The sequence below is a fragment of the Rhagoletis zephyria genome, unplaced genomic scaffold (assembly GCF_001687245.7).
Source record: "Rhagoletis zephyria isolate East Lansing unplaced genomic scaffold, Rhagoletis_zephyria_1.1 Rzeph_scaffold_00423, whole genome shotgun sequence".
NCBI lineage: Eukaryota > Metazoa > Arthropoda > Insecta > Diptera > Tephritidae > Rhagoletis > Rhagoletis zephyria.
This window is the reverse complement of record NW_016157507.1, coordinates 130,672-147,769: the sequence shown is the minus strand read 5'-3', so window position 1 is coordinate 147,769 and position 17,098 is coordinate 130,672. Positions and strand designations below refer to the sequence as shown.

Sequence of the window (17,098 nt, the reverse complement as noted above, 5' to 3'; positions counted from 1 at the left end):
TAAGTTGCCCTCCAGTACTGCTGGAGTCAATCGTTACTTTTGCACCGCTACTGCACCGACTCCTAGATAAGTAGCTAATCTATTAACCAGTGCAGTATCGAACCAGTCGGAAGCAGAATAGCGAAAAACTACGACAGAGGGCGCCCATAAATCACGCAAGTGGCTACTTTAGTAACTGCCGATAGTGTAGTGAGTGCCGATGGTGACTACCGCCTAGGGCATAGCCTTGTAAAAGTAATCGTTGAAATGCACTGCAAGTAGTCGGTCGGTAATCGACGGAGTTTACCAGGTAGCTATCGATTCATCAGTCCTGTAGTCGCTCCCGCGTACTGCAGGGTATACTCAATATTGCGAATATACAATATGTACATAGATTCGAAACCAAATACGTATAGAATATAGATTAAAAATACAAATATGACGAATACGACTACGAATACGACTGCGAGTATGATTATGGAAAAGATTATAATTATAGTTACGAATACGAATGCGTATCCGATTACGAATACGAATACGATTATGATTACGAGTATGGAAACGTTGATGAATAAAATTGCGATTATGGTTACGAATACGATTGAAAGTGCGATTATGAATGCGATTACGAATACGATTAAGATTACGTTTAGGACTATGATAAAAAATGCGATTACGAGTCCTATTACGCATACGGATTCGATTGGATTCATCTCAGAAGAAGTACTTATCCTTGAAAGTGATTCAATTTGAAAAGTATATTCTGCATCGACCAAAACAAGTAGTAGGACACTGTAGCAATTCTCATTTCTGGCCTTCCAAATAGTTTTCCACTCATAAAGTAAAATACGATATGGGGTTATAAGCAGTGTTGTCACTTCAGAAGCCAAATTAGTGGTATTTTATTAATAAAAACTGTGTGGTAGGATATTAAACACATTTTGTCAATTTTCTATTCGTCATATCACACTTTAAGAAGTAAAAAAGTTTAAGTTCCAGTTAGACTTAATGAGATAAAGTCATATACTGATAAGTTGGCGGCACCACGCACATTTCCAAAAATGCATAATAATCTTACTTATTTTAAAGAGATTGTGGAGAGTATCAATTTTGAGTAAATTAGTGTTCTTGAATTTCGAAATAACGAAATTTCCTCATTTCTGAAATTTACCGTTATACAAAAACTAAACGTTTTTTAGGTTTTTGTTTTCGATATATGTATTTCGATTATGCTTCGGTAACCGTTCTCAGAGCAACTATTGACAAATATGTAAAACATAAAATATACATAAATACATACATGCATATATACATTAATTTATACATCCGCACTGTTTGACGTGCAGTTTGGTACTGTCGATTTGTTTGTAAGCAAGTGTCTGAACAAGTGGGTGCAGTTTTCAGTGTCCGTTTTGACAGTAACAACTCTTTTCGATAATTTGTCAGAATAAAGGCATGTACCAACACTTTCTACTTCTAACTCAAACAAATACAAAATATTTAAATTTTGTAAAGTTGTCAACTCTTTAACTAAACGCTTTTAAAATTATCCGATTACGACATTTCACTTAAAATGTTAGAGTAATAGAATTTGTATTTTAAACAGGAATCAACCATTTTTAAATTTTTTATGTAAATTAAACTTTTAGTTTGAAACTTATATTCACAAAATGTCTTTTTTATTAATTCAGATTAAAATCTGTCTTGAGGAAACTCTTTTCCAAATCTGCTTAGCCGTTTCAAAGGAAAAGAGTGACTCATTTACTTCCTAGCCCACTCAGTTACTCACTCACTAATTTGTTCACTAGTTCACTCTGTAACTGGTTCACTCACTCACTCATTCAATCATTCACTAACTGGCTAACTCACTCATTACCTCATTCACTCACTCACCCACCTACCTATTCCCTCCTTACATATTCGTTACATATTCACTCACTCAATAGCTCATTCAATAGCTCACTCACTCAATAACTTATTCATAACTCACTCACTCAATAACTCATTCAATAACTCACTCACTCACTCGTTCACTCACCCACCTGCTTAATCACTCAATCTCTCACGCACTTACCAATGCAAGTTTTAAATTACTCTAAGATCACAACAAATTATAAAGTATCAATATTTTTGTGATTGAAGTCATCTTTTTGAAGGCTTTTCAAATTTTTTTTGTCAGCAAGTATAAACGACATGTGTGTTGTAGTGCTTACAATAACTTGTGCGTCAGTAAAAGCTTGCATATACGCACCCCCATTAGCTCATCCATCATCTCGCGCATTACAGAGAGTTTCAAAAGTTTGCGGAAACTTTACACTTGATTCTGTTTCAAAATGGCTTAAGCACATTTTAACAATTGCAGCACAAGCCAACATCAGCAGCAGCAGAGGTGGCAGCTAACAACAACAAAAACGTTGTGAGCACCCTGCAGTGAAAAGCGAAGCCAGTAAAAATACTAGTTCATTAACTAGTATGGGCTAAAGCGATGGCATCTCTGCACCAGGAATTGAACCTTGGAACTCACGAATACCACGTCAGTGCTCTGCTGCTCTGTCGGCCAATGAGACTGTTGACGGCCCGCGAACAAAATGGCATACGTATGCTTTTAACCGGGGATGAATTGGCAGACTATCTCTTCAACTGGTATGATTCTACTAGTATTTTTACTAGTAGATGCTGATGCATAGCCTGGTAATTGACATATCGTAGGACATCGCCATGTTATAAATACCAATCGCTGAAAAGCAAACCGATAGAATTCAAGTTCACAACTACATTTTAGCTTTCCCTGCAGGGCACAAAAGCCAACAAATACAGCTTCTTACATACGCACACACAAATGTTTATGTACATACATATAACCATCATAATTTACTATGAAGAGTGAATAGCGCATAAACGCGCTTTAGTAGCGCATAAAGTATTTCCTGCGCCGCCACCACCGCAACTACATAAAGCAGCAAAGTTCGCTGAAAGGGAAATGCAGAGTAAGCGGATAGCAAAGACAACAATTTGGCGAAAGGTGTAAGGAAAGCGCACCAACTGTGTGAGCGCTGTTCAGCTTCGCTGAATTTTAAATCCTTTCAACAACTTTTACCGGGCACACACACACATACGCACGCATACACCACACACCACACACACACACACACGAATGCACTCGCGTTTTGCAAGTGTTGCTGTTGAAAATTTGCGGTGTTCAAAACTGGCATTAATGTGCCGTTTACTGGCTACCACTTCCACGCTTTATGCAACACTCTTCCCTGCTTTTTATTTATGTATGTACATATATTTTTCTTTTCCTTTCTGAAGTTTATTTTTATTTTTGAAAAGTCATCGCCTAAGTGTAAATGGCGCGCGAATTTTTATATGCTAGACGCTTGCTTGCGTTGTGCGGTTGAGGCAATAAATTGATGCTTTATAGCAGCACTGAATAGCATGCCACCTACGCAAAGAAAAAATACACACACACACACACACACAAATACTTTGAGTCAAGGAGTAATATCAGTTTATGTGTATTCTCGAAATTTATGGAAAAGATGTGTATAAAGTTATAGTTTAAGAGCGTTTTAAGTCGTTGTTTCGGCATTCTTTCACTTGTATGCATATGTATGTGTAAGATCACACACACTCGCTCTTCACTAAGTACTTTAATTTTAGCTCAAATATGCTCTTTTTTTCGCACTCATTCGCAAAGCAGTTGAAAACAATTACTCCAACGCCTTACGTTATGCTTCGATAAATATAAATACATTGAATGTTCGAGTGAGCAAAGCAAGGGCATTATGGCACGTTGAAGCGTTGATTTTCATGCTTTTTGATATTTTTTTTTATCTTGTAAAGAGCAGAAGAGAAACAACAAAACGAAAAAAACCAATGCCAATAAAATAAAAGCCAAATTCATTTGTGGCCGCAATACTGCAAGTGACTATTTTAAGTGTATAAAAATAAAAAGTATTTTCCATGCAAACAACTCACACTAGCACGCTGAGAGAGCCTAGTACTTCTCTGCCAACGTACTTCAAAAGTATTCTACATACATACACACATATAAGCACTTACTTGCTGCTGCCGCACTCCAACCATCCACTCATACTCATCGCCTCTGCAGTAAGTTTGACTCAGACTCTTATAGTTTTATAGCCTGGCTTTCCTTCACCTATGTCGTTGCGTCTTGTTTACTGTTGGTTGGCGAATTAAATCGAGTCATGCAATAATATTTACGGTTTGTGATTTTGAAGTCAATTTAGTTGCTTTTGTTTTCGTTCGTGTAGTGAGTGCGCTGGCCTGCCACATGGAGAAGGCCTGGTCATTCCGTGTTTCTTTATGTTCTTCGCTTGCTTTAACTCAGCCATGTTTTTTTTTTGTATTTTTTAAAGCTTTACGTATTTTCTTTCGTGAAATTTGATCTCATTTCAAGTTTGGCAAAAGTATGTAGTTGGCTTAGCTTTCATTACATTTGTTAGCAAAGACGCAAGACTGCTGTTTCATTGTAATACCCGCTAATGTGATTTTGTATGAGTAGTATATCCATTAGCAACAAATAAGTGGCATTTAGTTTTAGTTCTGTAAAAACATTTTAGGTGCAGATTCAAGTCTGTTATAGTAGATGGAAATAAATGGGGTGTTAATAGTGATAGGGCAATAAGTTTTTCTAAGGCAATTAAAAATCTTGCATTAAAAGCTCATTACCATATATACTTGAATGAATAACCACAATATTGAATGGAGAGAAACTAAATCAAAGTCATCTTTTACTCAATGTAATATGGTTGGCATACTAGTTTTATTGCACTTTTTAATTTTAACATTTAATTATAAAAATTAAAAAATCGTAAAATTTCAAAAATTACAAAATGGCTGCGACAGATATTCTGGATGCAGTCTTTTTTTTTAATTTTATTTTGTATTTGATGCTAACTTCTATTGACTCTAATATGAATATTCTCTTTGTGGACTTTCCACAGTTGTTAAACAAAAAAATTATGATTTTTTGGAGTGGCAATGAAAAAATTAATAATTTCTGTACTTCTTCGCTTAGAAAATATTTTAAGGCTAAAATTGTTCAAATACTTGATTTGCTTTTTTATTGTACTTTTTTCTGGAAGTCCAGAGAAACTGTACAATATGAAAAGGGCTGTGGTACTGGTGCTTCAAGGAATGCTGGGATTTATTCAGGGATGCATTTATGCAGAGCCCCAGTGTAGCTTGTAAGCCGTAGCTTACGACCATACCAAAAATACTCCGGGAGTGGAGTGAGAGTGATGCTTAAAGAAGCGTGTGATAGCCAAGCTGGTTTAGCGTTGACCATAGCTGAAAATGCCAGCGACTTATCACTTCACTAAGTTCAGCGAAGAGATATTTGATAAATGCATACCCAATTAAGAACGAGCAAATTACTTTTAAACACAAGTGCGTTTTTTTTAAGCGCTCTATTGGCCAAATACAGTACTTTCAGCTTTTAAAAATCCCTTTTCATTTAATAAATAACTAAAGTTGGACCACGCGTTTATTTTTCATATGTACGGAAGCCGCAGCTATAAATAAATAGATATATATTAAAAAACTGTGCTCTCCATTTCCTCTTGAGGTTTTCTGCGTTAACACATTGCAACAAGCGCGAAATTCTAACACTTCTGAGAAAAAAAACCTTGAAATTTGAATGAAAATGTGTTCGATTTCTTTTTCTTTTTCAAAAACAAATTCTAAGTATCTAAGAATTTAAATTTTTTAACGTAACAATTTTAAACATTTTTACTTTTCATATAAATTCATAAACCAGCTGGGTTATAGCCGGCCAAAGTAAACGGTTTTTTTTTTCACATTTTGGCGATTTAAAAATAATCAAACCCCTAACATTTTTTGTTTGTATTTTTGAAATTTTCGCGGATGTTGATATTTTTAAGGTCCACTCTAATATGTATGCATGTACTTTCTCGATTCCTGCAAATGTAGAAATGCGCATTCGAAATAATACCTGCTGAAGAGTTCAATTTGGCTTTTCGATGGTTTTCACTTTCTCGTCTCTATGTTGCTTACACTTCGTTTACAGTTGCAAGCACGCTTTTTGGGTTTTAGCTGCCATGTTCCTTCTGCAACCAGCAAACAGGCATTATCCTTTATTACTAGTCTCTCTGTGAAGGATACTCTATCACTCAACGCTATTTTCAAAAATAAGCAACTCGATTGTTTTTGGTTTTTTTTCCCCCCTTATACATTTGCATATGTGAAAAATCCTTGAAGCCACACTGCTCTGTCTTTCATGTACGTATTCTGCTTCTCAAATAAGCACCGAAATTTCAACGCAAACGCAGACAAATCAAGGTTGGTTTGCTAAAACGAAGCAGCAATTTCGCAATGGTTGTTTTCCTTAATTTTAGCCATTGCCATACACAAAACTACTCTACTTGGTTGTTCTTGTTCTTTGGTTGTCTTTTGGCTGACATATGCATGTGTATGTATGTATGTATGAACGTCTGTTTACAAGTATATTTGCATGTGCAACGGTGAAAATCACAAATGCAGTCGCTGTTATTCGCATCCGCCATATAAGACTAATATAACTGGTATAATGCTGGCGTTAATTGGAAGACAGAAGAGGAGTAAAGGAGTGTACGATTTCAGGTAAACAGTGAAGCAGCGAAAGGTAGAACCACCAAAGCTGCATGTGTGTGTGCCAAAAATGATGAGTGGTGGTTACAGCAACAGGCAATGGATGTAAATATGTAAGTGCAGATACCCACAGCTGAAGCGTAGATTTGAAGTGAGCGCACACATTTTATGGCAAAGCGTAGTATATAAAAATTAAGAAGCCAAAGAGTTTTCTGCAGTGAAAGCTAAATGCGAAAAAAACTGTGTGTGTGTGTGTGTGTGTGTGTGTTGAGGTAAAACCATGTTTTGCAAATGTTTTTGCTGGTTCTACGCTAATTCTTCCGTTTCAAACATTTTTTTTTCTTCGCTCGCTTGGCATACAAAAACCTATTTGTTTCACATTTACTTTATTACTTTGTTATTGTTATTTCGAAGTTCTTTTGGTTTTTTGTTTTCGCCTTGCAATTTCCGTAAAATAACAATTGCAATTAAAGTGAGTCTAGTGCGGCTGCCAAGTGCAATAGAAGCGCCAGCAATTACAAAACGCAAAAAATAAATAAAAAACAATACAAAAAGTAGTTAAAGTGACGCGGTACTCCTTTTTATTTTGTATTTCGCTTTAATTTTATATTTGCAACAGCCTTTCTTGATGTTCTTGTAACGTTTTAATTTTTTTTTTTTTTTTTTGTTGCTGCCTCTGATGGTTTTAGCACTTTCGTATGTTCATTTCATTGCAGGTTTTTAATTTGTTAATGGAAAGCAAAGCGTTGAACATAAAACGCACTTAATGCGCCGCCACGTTTCACGTACCTCAACTACTCCACTCCACTCCACCGCGCCAACACATTTATTCTGCCACCTACCTTTATGGTTTGCATTCTCTTGCAAGCAATGCGTTTTGCACATTCTATGTAATTTAAACCGGAATGGTTTCAGAAAGTACACATTTGAAACTAGTATCAGTGGATATGGATTGAAAAACTACTACTTGTCAGCAATTGGCATAAAAAATTAAAGTTTTTTTCTTCCCAACCCAACTCAAATCTAAGAGAAAATTACCCAAATTAGATTAGTGAAAATAAGTTTCCGTTAGCTATCTATTCATTTAAGATTAAGACTTGTACCACTTCTTATTGAACTAGTTCTGCACTAATCTTAAGTCGAACCGAAATTCTGTCGCCTTTTTTTCTTTGCGGTAAACACACACAAGAGCATCTACACCTCGAAATACAACTATCCCACACATCCTGGCTAAGAAAATAAAAAAAAAGCGAAAATGAGTAGTTGGAAAGTAAGCAAAATACTTTAGGGCTAATTAAAATTAATTAAAGCAATGCCGTTACGTATTTTTACGATTCACATTTGTAACACTTTGATGTAGATTAGTGAAAACCAAAGCAGGAATGGGGGGCTGGGGTGGGGTGTTAAGAAGTAAAGCACTCAGTTTCGCACGACTTAATATTTAAAAGTGGGTACCAAAAGTTCTACGTCTGAGTTCATTAAAGACAAATAAAGACTCAAAGAGTGATGCTGTCCAGAAATGTTTATCGAGAATGAGTTCAGCAGTGGAACTCTCACAATCGGCAAGCTAATCGCCAAATTCTCTGAATAAAAACCGGTGGGGCCTCAAAGTACACAATATGAAAAAGTAACAGATAAATACAATGTGTAGTCAGCCAAATCTTGCAGTATGAGGGGCATGTACATAACTAAATACATGTGGCATGTTCTTAGGCGCGCCTGCTGTTCCTTTGGAGATTTTTGGCGATAGCGATAGGCAATGTTGGAATCCGTAAACAGGCGGTGGTCCCACAGGCTTCCTCCGTAACCTCCGTAGACCTGGGCCGCTAACTGAATGCAGCGATATGACGGGTTCGGTCCTCCACAGAAGAAGATTTCCCCTGCTTTCATTTCGCTCTCTGGTACTACCGCCTTCTCCTCCTCTTCTGGATTTGTGCAAGAGTACCATCTGCGTCATTGGAGGGTCATTAGAGAGCGATCTTTTTTTTTTTTACTCACAAAAAACTAAATCCAAAAATGACTGCTCTTGAATTGAGTTGTATTAAGGAGGAAGATGGAAATTGTAGGTAGGAGAATTTTCACGAACTCTGTCTTAAAATAAACTACTCAAAATTATTAAGGGAGGTTTAAAAAAAAAAGGAAATTAAAGTTTAATTAGCTGGATATCTGATCCATATGCCGGCCTGACTGAATTATTATTATTTTTTTCAAGCAAAAGAAATACAATTTAAAAACCCTGTATATGAAATAGAACGTCGTAGATGGTGAACTCAGCATTATTTTCATGTACAGGCTTCATGTATTTGCTTCAGCAAGAAGATAAAATATTTCATAACTCAATAAAAGAACTAAGTCGTGGGCAAGCGTACGCAGGACAAAGCGCCATGGGTCATATTAAAATTTATTACTTACGCATGCATACATATTTATGTACATATATATTTATGCACACACAAGAAAACATTTGATAGAATATGTTCGAAGGCAAAAACATCAACTAATTGTTCGAAAACATAAAACAAAGTTAATATAGAAATTATTCGTGCTAGAAGCATGACTTGAGGATTTAAGCTATAATTGGTGGCATAAAACAGGAGCAAAAGCAAATCGACAACAACAAACGAAAAATACCAAAAATGAAAAATAAAAATCAAACGGAAATTGGATATTTAATTGCCGACATTAGCTTTTAATAACAAATTCCGTTTTATTACATACTTATATACCTTAAGGCAAATAGCAAGGGGGAGAGAGAATGAGAAAGTCATTGCAGATGAGACAAGCTAATCGCTACGGTTATGGATTGGATAAATGGCGGCTGGCATTTGATGCTGCTGATGATAATTTGTTTTTGATGAGTGAAGCGATGGCAGCAAGCGATTTGATGGACACACACTTCAGTGTTGGGCCTAATGACTTTGCGTAGTACTTGAACAATTTTCCCACCAAAAACAAAATACCAAACATTCCAAAAATAATTCAAAGTTCAGTTATGCGAAATATTTAATACCCAGCTTAAACGAACGATTTACTTACATATTTATATACATAAATGATTTTCCTATAAATAGCAATTATAATTAATAGTAGATAAATATTCAAGTAGCAATTTAGATTTGATATGGTCAAAGCAAGGGTAAAGAAGATAAATGCCTGTGCGCGCATACATACATACATATTTACGTATTTGTCGAAAGCGCCCACAATTTACAGTGCCATTTGTAAAAGTTTTCAAGCATGTATTTTGTTGGTGCTGTTCGGGCGAATGTGTTTTGGTGTGACGCAACTTGAAATTGAAATTTCCACCGCATTTGGTGGCGAGCATCCAAAAACCAGAGCACTCAGCAGCCACAAGGATAACCAGCGACACCACAACCAAGCACAATGATGAAGTGAACCAACCAGTTCATCGGGTTGTAAACGCCTGAAAGTAGATAACACTTTTGCTTTATTTATTCATTCGTGTGCGTGTGTCTGTGGGTGTTTTTTTTTTTGGGCTGAGTTCTAACCAAACTTTGAAGTAGAAGTTTTTTGGGTGCATGTCGGAGACACATGTAAGTTTCTCAAATGAATTTGATAGTGTCATCTGTACTTGAACAACTTGCTACTTATCTGCTTCTTCTTTTGCAGCTTACCATTTTAGATTTGGTCATTTGTTAGCTAAATGAAATGCAAATTTATGCGTCTCGTTGTAGATTAAAAAAAAAAGAACTAACCATTCTTAAGCTTCAGTGGTCAACGCAAAGTATGTAGGTGGAGGCGGTATGGAACAAAACTTATTCAAATTTTTCTGTAGTAGTAGTTTAAAGTGCAACTCAAAGTGTGGTTGTGAAATCTGTGATGAGTTCATGGCTGCAGTGGATTTAATTAATTATGAAAATTTAAATTGAAGTTGTCGTAAAAGCAGGCGTTACAGGGGAGAGAAGAAATTGTGTATGTATATAAAATAAAAATAAGATGAAATGAACTTTATTTTTTGTGTTCAAATTTATGTACATAAGTATGTATTTCCTGGAATAAAAAAAAATGACTAGTCTCAAAAAGATCCATTGATTCAATTATAAAAAGTGGTTTTTCTATCTATGTAATTTTAAATTTACAAGAGAATTACTTAGACGCATTGACCTTGACAATAAGGCGGCACTTGAAGCAGAGTGGAAACACGTGAAGTGGTTACATCATTATTTGACAAGTGCTTGAGTTTAATTCATGACGGGCTGGTAGAGCTATGTGTGCGAAATTTGCAGAAAAGGTGTCAAGCCAGTAGTATTCGAGACTCAAATTATTGTAGAGTGCTCCCCATAATACCATACTTAAATATTGCGCAATACTCAGAGCTACCATTGTGATTTTTTTTAATTTTTTTTTTTTGAGATGGCATATTTTCAAAAACTAATATTTTTTTTTTCAAAAAATTTGTATGTGAAAAATTTTTCAAGAAAAAAATTTAAAATATTTCTTTCATAGAGAATTTGGATGCGTGTATGTGTGACTTCTTTTTAATTTTTTCCTCGCCCCGTTTTCGATACATTTGGAAAACAATTAAATCGATTTGTTTTTGTTTTTGTGCTTTAAAATTCTTAAAAATGTATTACTGATGCTCAAATTTCATATTTATTTATAATTTATTTTTATGCATCAACCCTAAAAATTTGAAATAAATCAAACACCTGAAGTGTGAACCGCGTCTGTTCAGGTATGGAACCGCCGTATATTCCTACAAATTTAGTTTTTTTTTTATGTAATCTGTGTTTCCACTTCGCCTGTCGCTACGTTTACGTTAAAGTCATAAATACATATAACACACCATTTTTTGTTTGCAAAATGGGAGGCTAAATTCATTTGTTATCCCGTACTCCAAAATCCTGTAAGTTATTGCGATTTTTGGAGAGTGGTGTAGAGAATGAAGTTGCAAGATTTTACCCGATGCTTTTTTTGTTCCCGTACTTTTTGCTATTACTCACTTTTTATTCTCAATTCAGAGAGTCATTTTGCTGTTTGACATTTTTACAGGATCTTACACGAAAACTTTTGGATCAGAGCTATTCTATCATCCATACATATGTATATATACATGTATGTATATATGTTCATCAGATATCAAAGAACCCAGTTAAAATCATTTCAGTATTTTTAAAATTTTCGCCTTGCTTTTTTATCAATAGACCTATGCCTAAAACCATGCTACCAATATCAAAACTACTTGCAACAAATGAGTTCATACACACATATGTATGTATTTACATGAAAATTTAAGGATGTGTTCATATAGGTACACAGCCGTATGCATGGGCTGAGTTTGTGTAATCGGAAATAATAATCATTTGTGCCGCATTTACCCTTACTTTGCATACGCCTAAATGTGTGCAACCATTTGCAATAGCAAGTAAACGCAGAGTGCTTCTGATGAAAATAAAAATGTTCTGCTGCATTACACATCCTAAGCCCTTCGAAATTTTCTGCTGGGCTATGCGTTAGAGCTTCGCAAATTGTACCCTTACCGAAACCAAAGATGTGTACACATCAAAAATGTTTTTAATAATTGTATTTAGTATTTATTTAGCATGCATTTTTCCATCAATAACTTCATATCGAGCTCTAACCGCCCAAATAACGAAAGCGAAATTTTTTTCAAAATTTTCTTTTTGGTGCAGATATATTTCTAGATCATCTATATGCATTTCTGTATCATAAAGAAAAATTTTGAAAAAATGTCGCTTACGTTATTTTGACGGCCAGGACTCGATATACTCTGAAGCAATCTACAACAGAGCGTTTTAATATGCCTCCATCTGCCAACGAAATTTTTTGCCATCGAAAATGTTCATTTCCCAGTGCTGTCAAATGCAATGAAACTTATTTCGACATGTGGAAATTTTCATTCATTTGTCAATATCGCACGGTAGTGACACAACGTAAATACATACATACATGAGGCATTCTTTTTCATATCGGCCACACTTTTGATTCGCTTAAAATTTTTTTGTGAGTTCGTGAAATAAGCTAAACGTAACTGGGAAAAATTTTTTTTTTTCATTTTTTTCTTCGGAGATATGATCTGTCAAAGTTTGGATTTTTTCGTGATTCGCAATATCTCCAGAAAGAAATAAAAAAATAAAAATATTTCATCGAACTCGAGTTAGCTTACTTCATGTATAGAATCCATAAAAACTAAATTTGAAGCGAATCGGCTACATGATATATTTTTTTTTACGAAATCCGTCCGACTTAAAAAAGAATGGCTCACATGCATACATGTCTTCAATTTCATAGTCAACCAGCGCTGCCAATATCAATTAAAGCCTAAATATTAGTTGCAATTTTCAGTTATTAACAAAACGGATTTTTTTCTTCTTTTTAATTTGAAGCATTTTAATTTAACTTGCCACTCAGTGACACTTCAATAGCTACAGCGCAGCAGTGCTCCTGGGACTGTAACTCGTTGCCGTTTTTGGTATACGCTTCCTTCTGCTTGGCTTGTTCAGCCCTCAATTTCGGTTTCCACGTAAAAATAAGTTCGCAAGTGCAATTTCCAAAAAAAAAAAACAACAACACGTACATCAATTAGCTGTGGTAGCAAGGTTGGTGGCAAAATGAATGGCAGAAAGCAAAAACATATTTACTTAGGCATACATACAAACATATGTACATGCATATGCATATGCATAGATAAGTATGCATGTACATATGTACCCAATACTAAGCCGCATTTTGTGCACTTTCATCGATGCATACTTGCCGGTGTAACCAGTGCACTCTGCTCATTTTTTTTTTTTTTGGTGTCGGTGCATTTAGGCAGAACCGGAAATTTCGTAAATGGCTAGAAAAGAGTCGAAATGAATTTTTCACATATCTACATTTATACATACTTACATCGCAGACCAAGTTGTAATTAGCAATGGAATTTTTACACTTAAAAAAATTAAAGGGGTGATTTTATGAATCTACACTTCCATCAGGCATCCAGAGAGAGAGAGTTCACTAACCCTCTGGCAAAGGTTAGGCAATCGCTAAGGACCTTCGAAAGACAGAGTTATAAATTTCATCTCATTTTGCGAGATATTACCTTCTATTGCCATGTGGCCGGGTATCCATGCTATCGGATATTGTTGTGCATGTCAAAGAATTGAAGATTCCCAATACACTCAAGCACTAATGATGAATTAATTTCAGATGATAGCAGAGCCTTGAGGCGCATGAATCAGATTGATCTACTACTCTCAGGGACAATGGGTGGCTCATCATCCAGGTCCGAGAGGACTATGTCGTTCGCGCTGCTCGCCCCTCCCATCGAGCTCAAGTCGTTTCAGTTAGCTCTAGCATCGTTGGGCCATGCCCCTGTGAAACAGTTATTAGTAAATTCCTAGCTTTGTTCCCTAATCGACTATCTGAAATATGCTGGCTACCAGTCAACCGCTCTCGGCAGGAAAATAGTCACATTGTGCATCGCTGGTATATCGTCACTATGCGGTGCTGTCGTCTTTTTAGTCGATGTGGACCAGGTACCCAATATTCAAGTCATATTTATAAAATTTGCTCCACGTTCATTGTGAACCCATTCCCTCATATGTATGAATCACGTTGTGTGTGTGTGTATATGTGCGCTCTTCTTAACCTTAAAAACTCTACGTAGCAGAACTGCTTATCTTGCTTGCTCTTTCGTTGCTAACCTCTTGAATGGGCCAGTTGATTGCCCTAAACTCTTGGAAAGAATAACTTTTAATGTTCCTATGCGTAACTTATGCAGTGATTCTTATTTCCACTTCGGTTTTTCTAAAACTAACTATGCAATGTAAGTATGCTCCCTCCCCAGCGAAGCTAAACACTATTCCAATTGATTGAAATGAAAAAAATATGAAAATATAAAGTAGCTGTTAGACGTCGAAGCGCCCCTTACCTTCTCAAAAGTTTGTCAAGCTCAATCCAAAAAAAAAAAACCGGTCTGCACTTGCAGCAGATATGAAAATTGCTAGTGCACCACGGGAAAGTAGAAATTATTTCTCGAAAGCGATTTGCGTAATTTCGGATGCAGTTACACCTTGTAATTTTTATATCCGGAAGTGATTTTTGCAAGTCTGCAAAATGGACTTTCTGGCTGTTTGCACGGCAAAGTAGACTTTCCATTTCGAATTTTGACAACAAAATTTATAGAAAAAGCGCTTGCATTGCCACGTTTAACCGCACCTTAAGTATGTACTACTTTGAAAGAATTTTAGATTTTACATCTTGATGCCAGAAATAACAAAAACATTAATTCGGAAATCTCACAACAATCCCGTTTATTGTGAAGACGAATGAAACTACGGATGAGCTAACATCAATATATCATGAAAAAGCCATTAATTTCTCTCAGTATGTACATTAGACCGCGCCAACTTTTGAGCAAACAAAAAGAATTGCGCTGTACATCGCCAAGTCTAAAGTATTTTTGCAAGGCAATTTCGAAAGAAATTTTTTTTGAACCAACCTAGGGGTCGCCTTTTAACTTTTTTCAGTGACACCTAAATTCGGCAATAATTTTTATTTCAATAGTTCTATTGGAATAAACTAAAAACTTTCTCGGCAAAAGCTTATTGATTTTTGCGAGCTTTAATTTACTAACATTAGGGTGGTACGTGAAGGCAATAAGAACAGAGATCTTGTGCTTAAGTACGAGGACGGGGAAATTGAGATAAATGAACTTTGGAACAAAAAGTTCGTCATCTTGAGGCAAAAACATCGCTATAACATAATAAAAGACCCACCTGTAAATGCCGAGGATATGACGGAAAATGTAAAAAGGCGACCTCTACGTTCGGCAAAACATTTTTTTTTCTAAATTGCCTTGCAAAAATACTCTACGCTCAAAGGTGTACGGCAAACTTTTTTTCAGGCACGTTCTAATGTACATACATATGTACATACATGTATGTATATGTGTGTACATGTTTACGAAATAAAAAGATATGAGGTACATTAGGACTTCATTTCAGTTCCACCAATTCATCAACATATGAAATTTCTCTCACAATCAACAAGAAAATACCGGAATTACTCATAGTTAGTAAAGGTATAGCAGCACATGCAGCGGCATTGTTTTCGACCAAAAAAAAAAACACAAATTGCAAACCCAACCAGCTGAGAACCAGTGAAATAAAAAGAGTGCATGTAAAATGCAATTGTGGTAAAGGAAGAAAAGCATCTCATTTTGTTAGTGTCTGCATATAGGAAATTGTTTGTGGCATATTTGCTAAAACGTAAAGCGGCCACTAAATAAAACCCAAAAAAAAAAACAAGAACGAATACACCCGGCATTGTGGCATTGTGGTATTGTGGGTGGTGTGGCAGTTAAATTGAAAAAGTTTGCTATTTGTTTGTGAAGAGAGGTGAGTCTGATAGAATAAATTAAAACCAAAAAAAAAATGTGCTAAAAAAATTAGAATTCGAAAATTTTGTTTCAAATAGCAATTGAAGTATGTTTTAATGAACTCTGTGCATGCAAGAGCAATGAAGCAAAAACTTTGCAGTTTATTTCTACGCTGCCTCTAGTTTTAAGAAGAGTAAACAAAATGATAGAATAAGAGAAGAAATAATAAAACCAATTTTAAGTCAGAATTTAATGATCAAATCTGGGTTGCTATTTTATTAATTATTAAGATTTAATCATTATTTTCGATCAAAATATCCATTATTTGAAGAATTCACTTTTTAGTTCTGAAAGGACTTGTGGGTTTCCCGGCCGACGATGCGTCAACGCAGGTCCTACGACTGCGTGGTCCTTAAAAAATATTAGTAAAAACTTTATGCACGCAGATATGGAAAAAAACTCGTAACTTCTATAGTTTTGATGTTTCTATTCTCAAATTTTTACAGCTTGACAACTATTCGGGTTGAAAAAAAAAATAAAAATCAAACGTGATGAAGTTAATAAAAAAAAAAATATAAAAAATGCGATTTTTTAATGCAAATTTTTATAACAATTGATACCGTCAATTACTTATGTTGTTTAAGCAATGAGCGTCTATAACGCGGTATTCTTTGAATAAGAAGTAATGTCCTTATATACGTGGTTATTATACAGGATACGCATCTACATTCAAGTAAAAAAAAGTATGTTTGAAAAAAATTTGACTTATGCGGGTTTTGAAATGACTGATTCAATTCCAGGTTACTCTCACAAATTTAACACTAATAACACATAAAATTGTTGTTATTTATCCCATATATTTCATTGTTTTTTATTAAAAATGCTTAACGCATCGCCTTTCTCGATATTTAAGCTTTCTTCTAAAGTTTTACTTATCAAATTTAGTTTTACCGCACTTTTTCTTGCCAATTTTTGCTCCATAAAATAAACGCAAAAATTAATTAATACTTCGCAAAGTTGCGTATACATTTACGTATAGTAATTTGCAATGCTAAGTTATCGCAATGATGCACACACACACACTCTGAAATTCGTAACAGTTAGCTGTGGCATAATTCACAAACAGCCAAAAGTTACTCATACGCCCCGACATGCCCG

The 17,098-nt window shown here is 35.3% G+C and overlaps 1 protein-coding gene across 1 annotated transcript in view; it reads left to right on the top strand.

Moving 5' to 3' along the window:
- Window positions 1-417: 417 nt before the first annotated feature.
- The window catches only part of LOC108359621 (cell wall protein IFF6-like), a 138,439-nt gene continuing 121,758 nt past the window's right edge, over window positions 418-17,098 (top strand). The window contains exon 1 of the mRNA XM_017611555.1: window positions 418-702. Coding sequence (XP_017467044.1) covers window positions 418-702 — 285 coding nt within the window. The remainder of the gene's footprint in view (window positions 703-17,098) is intronic.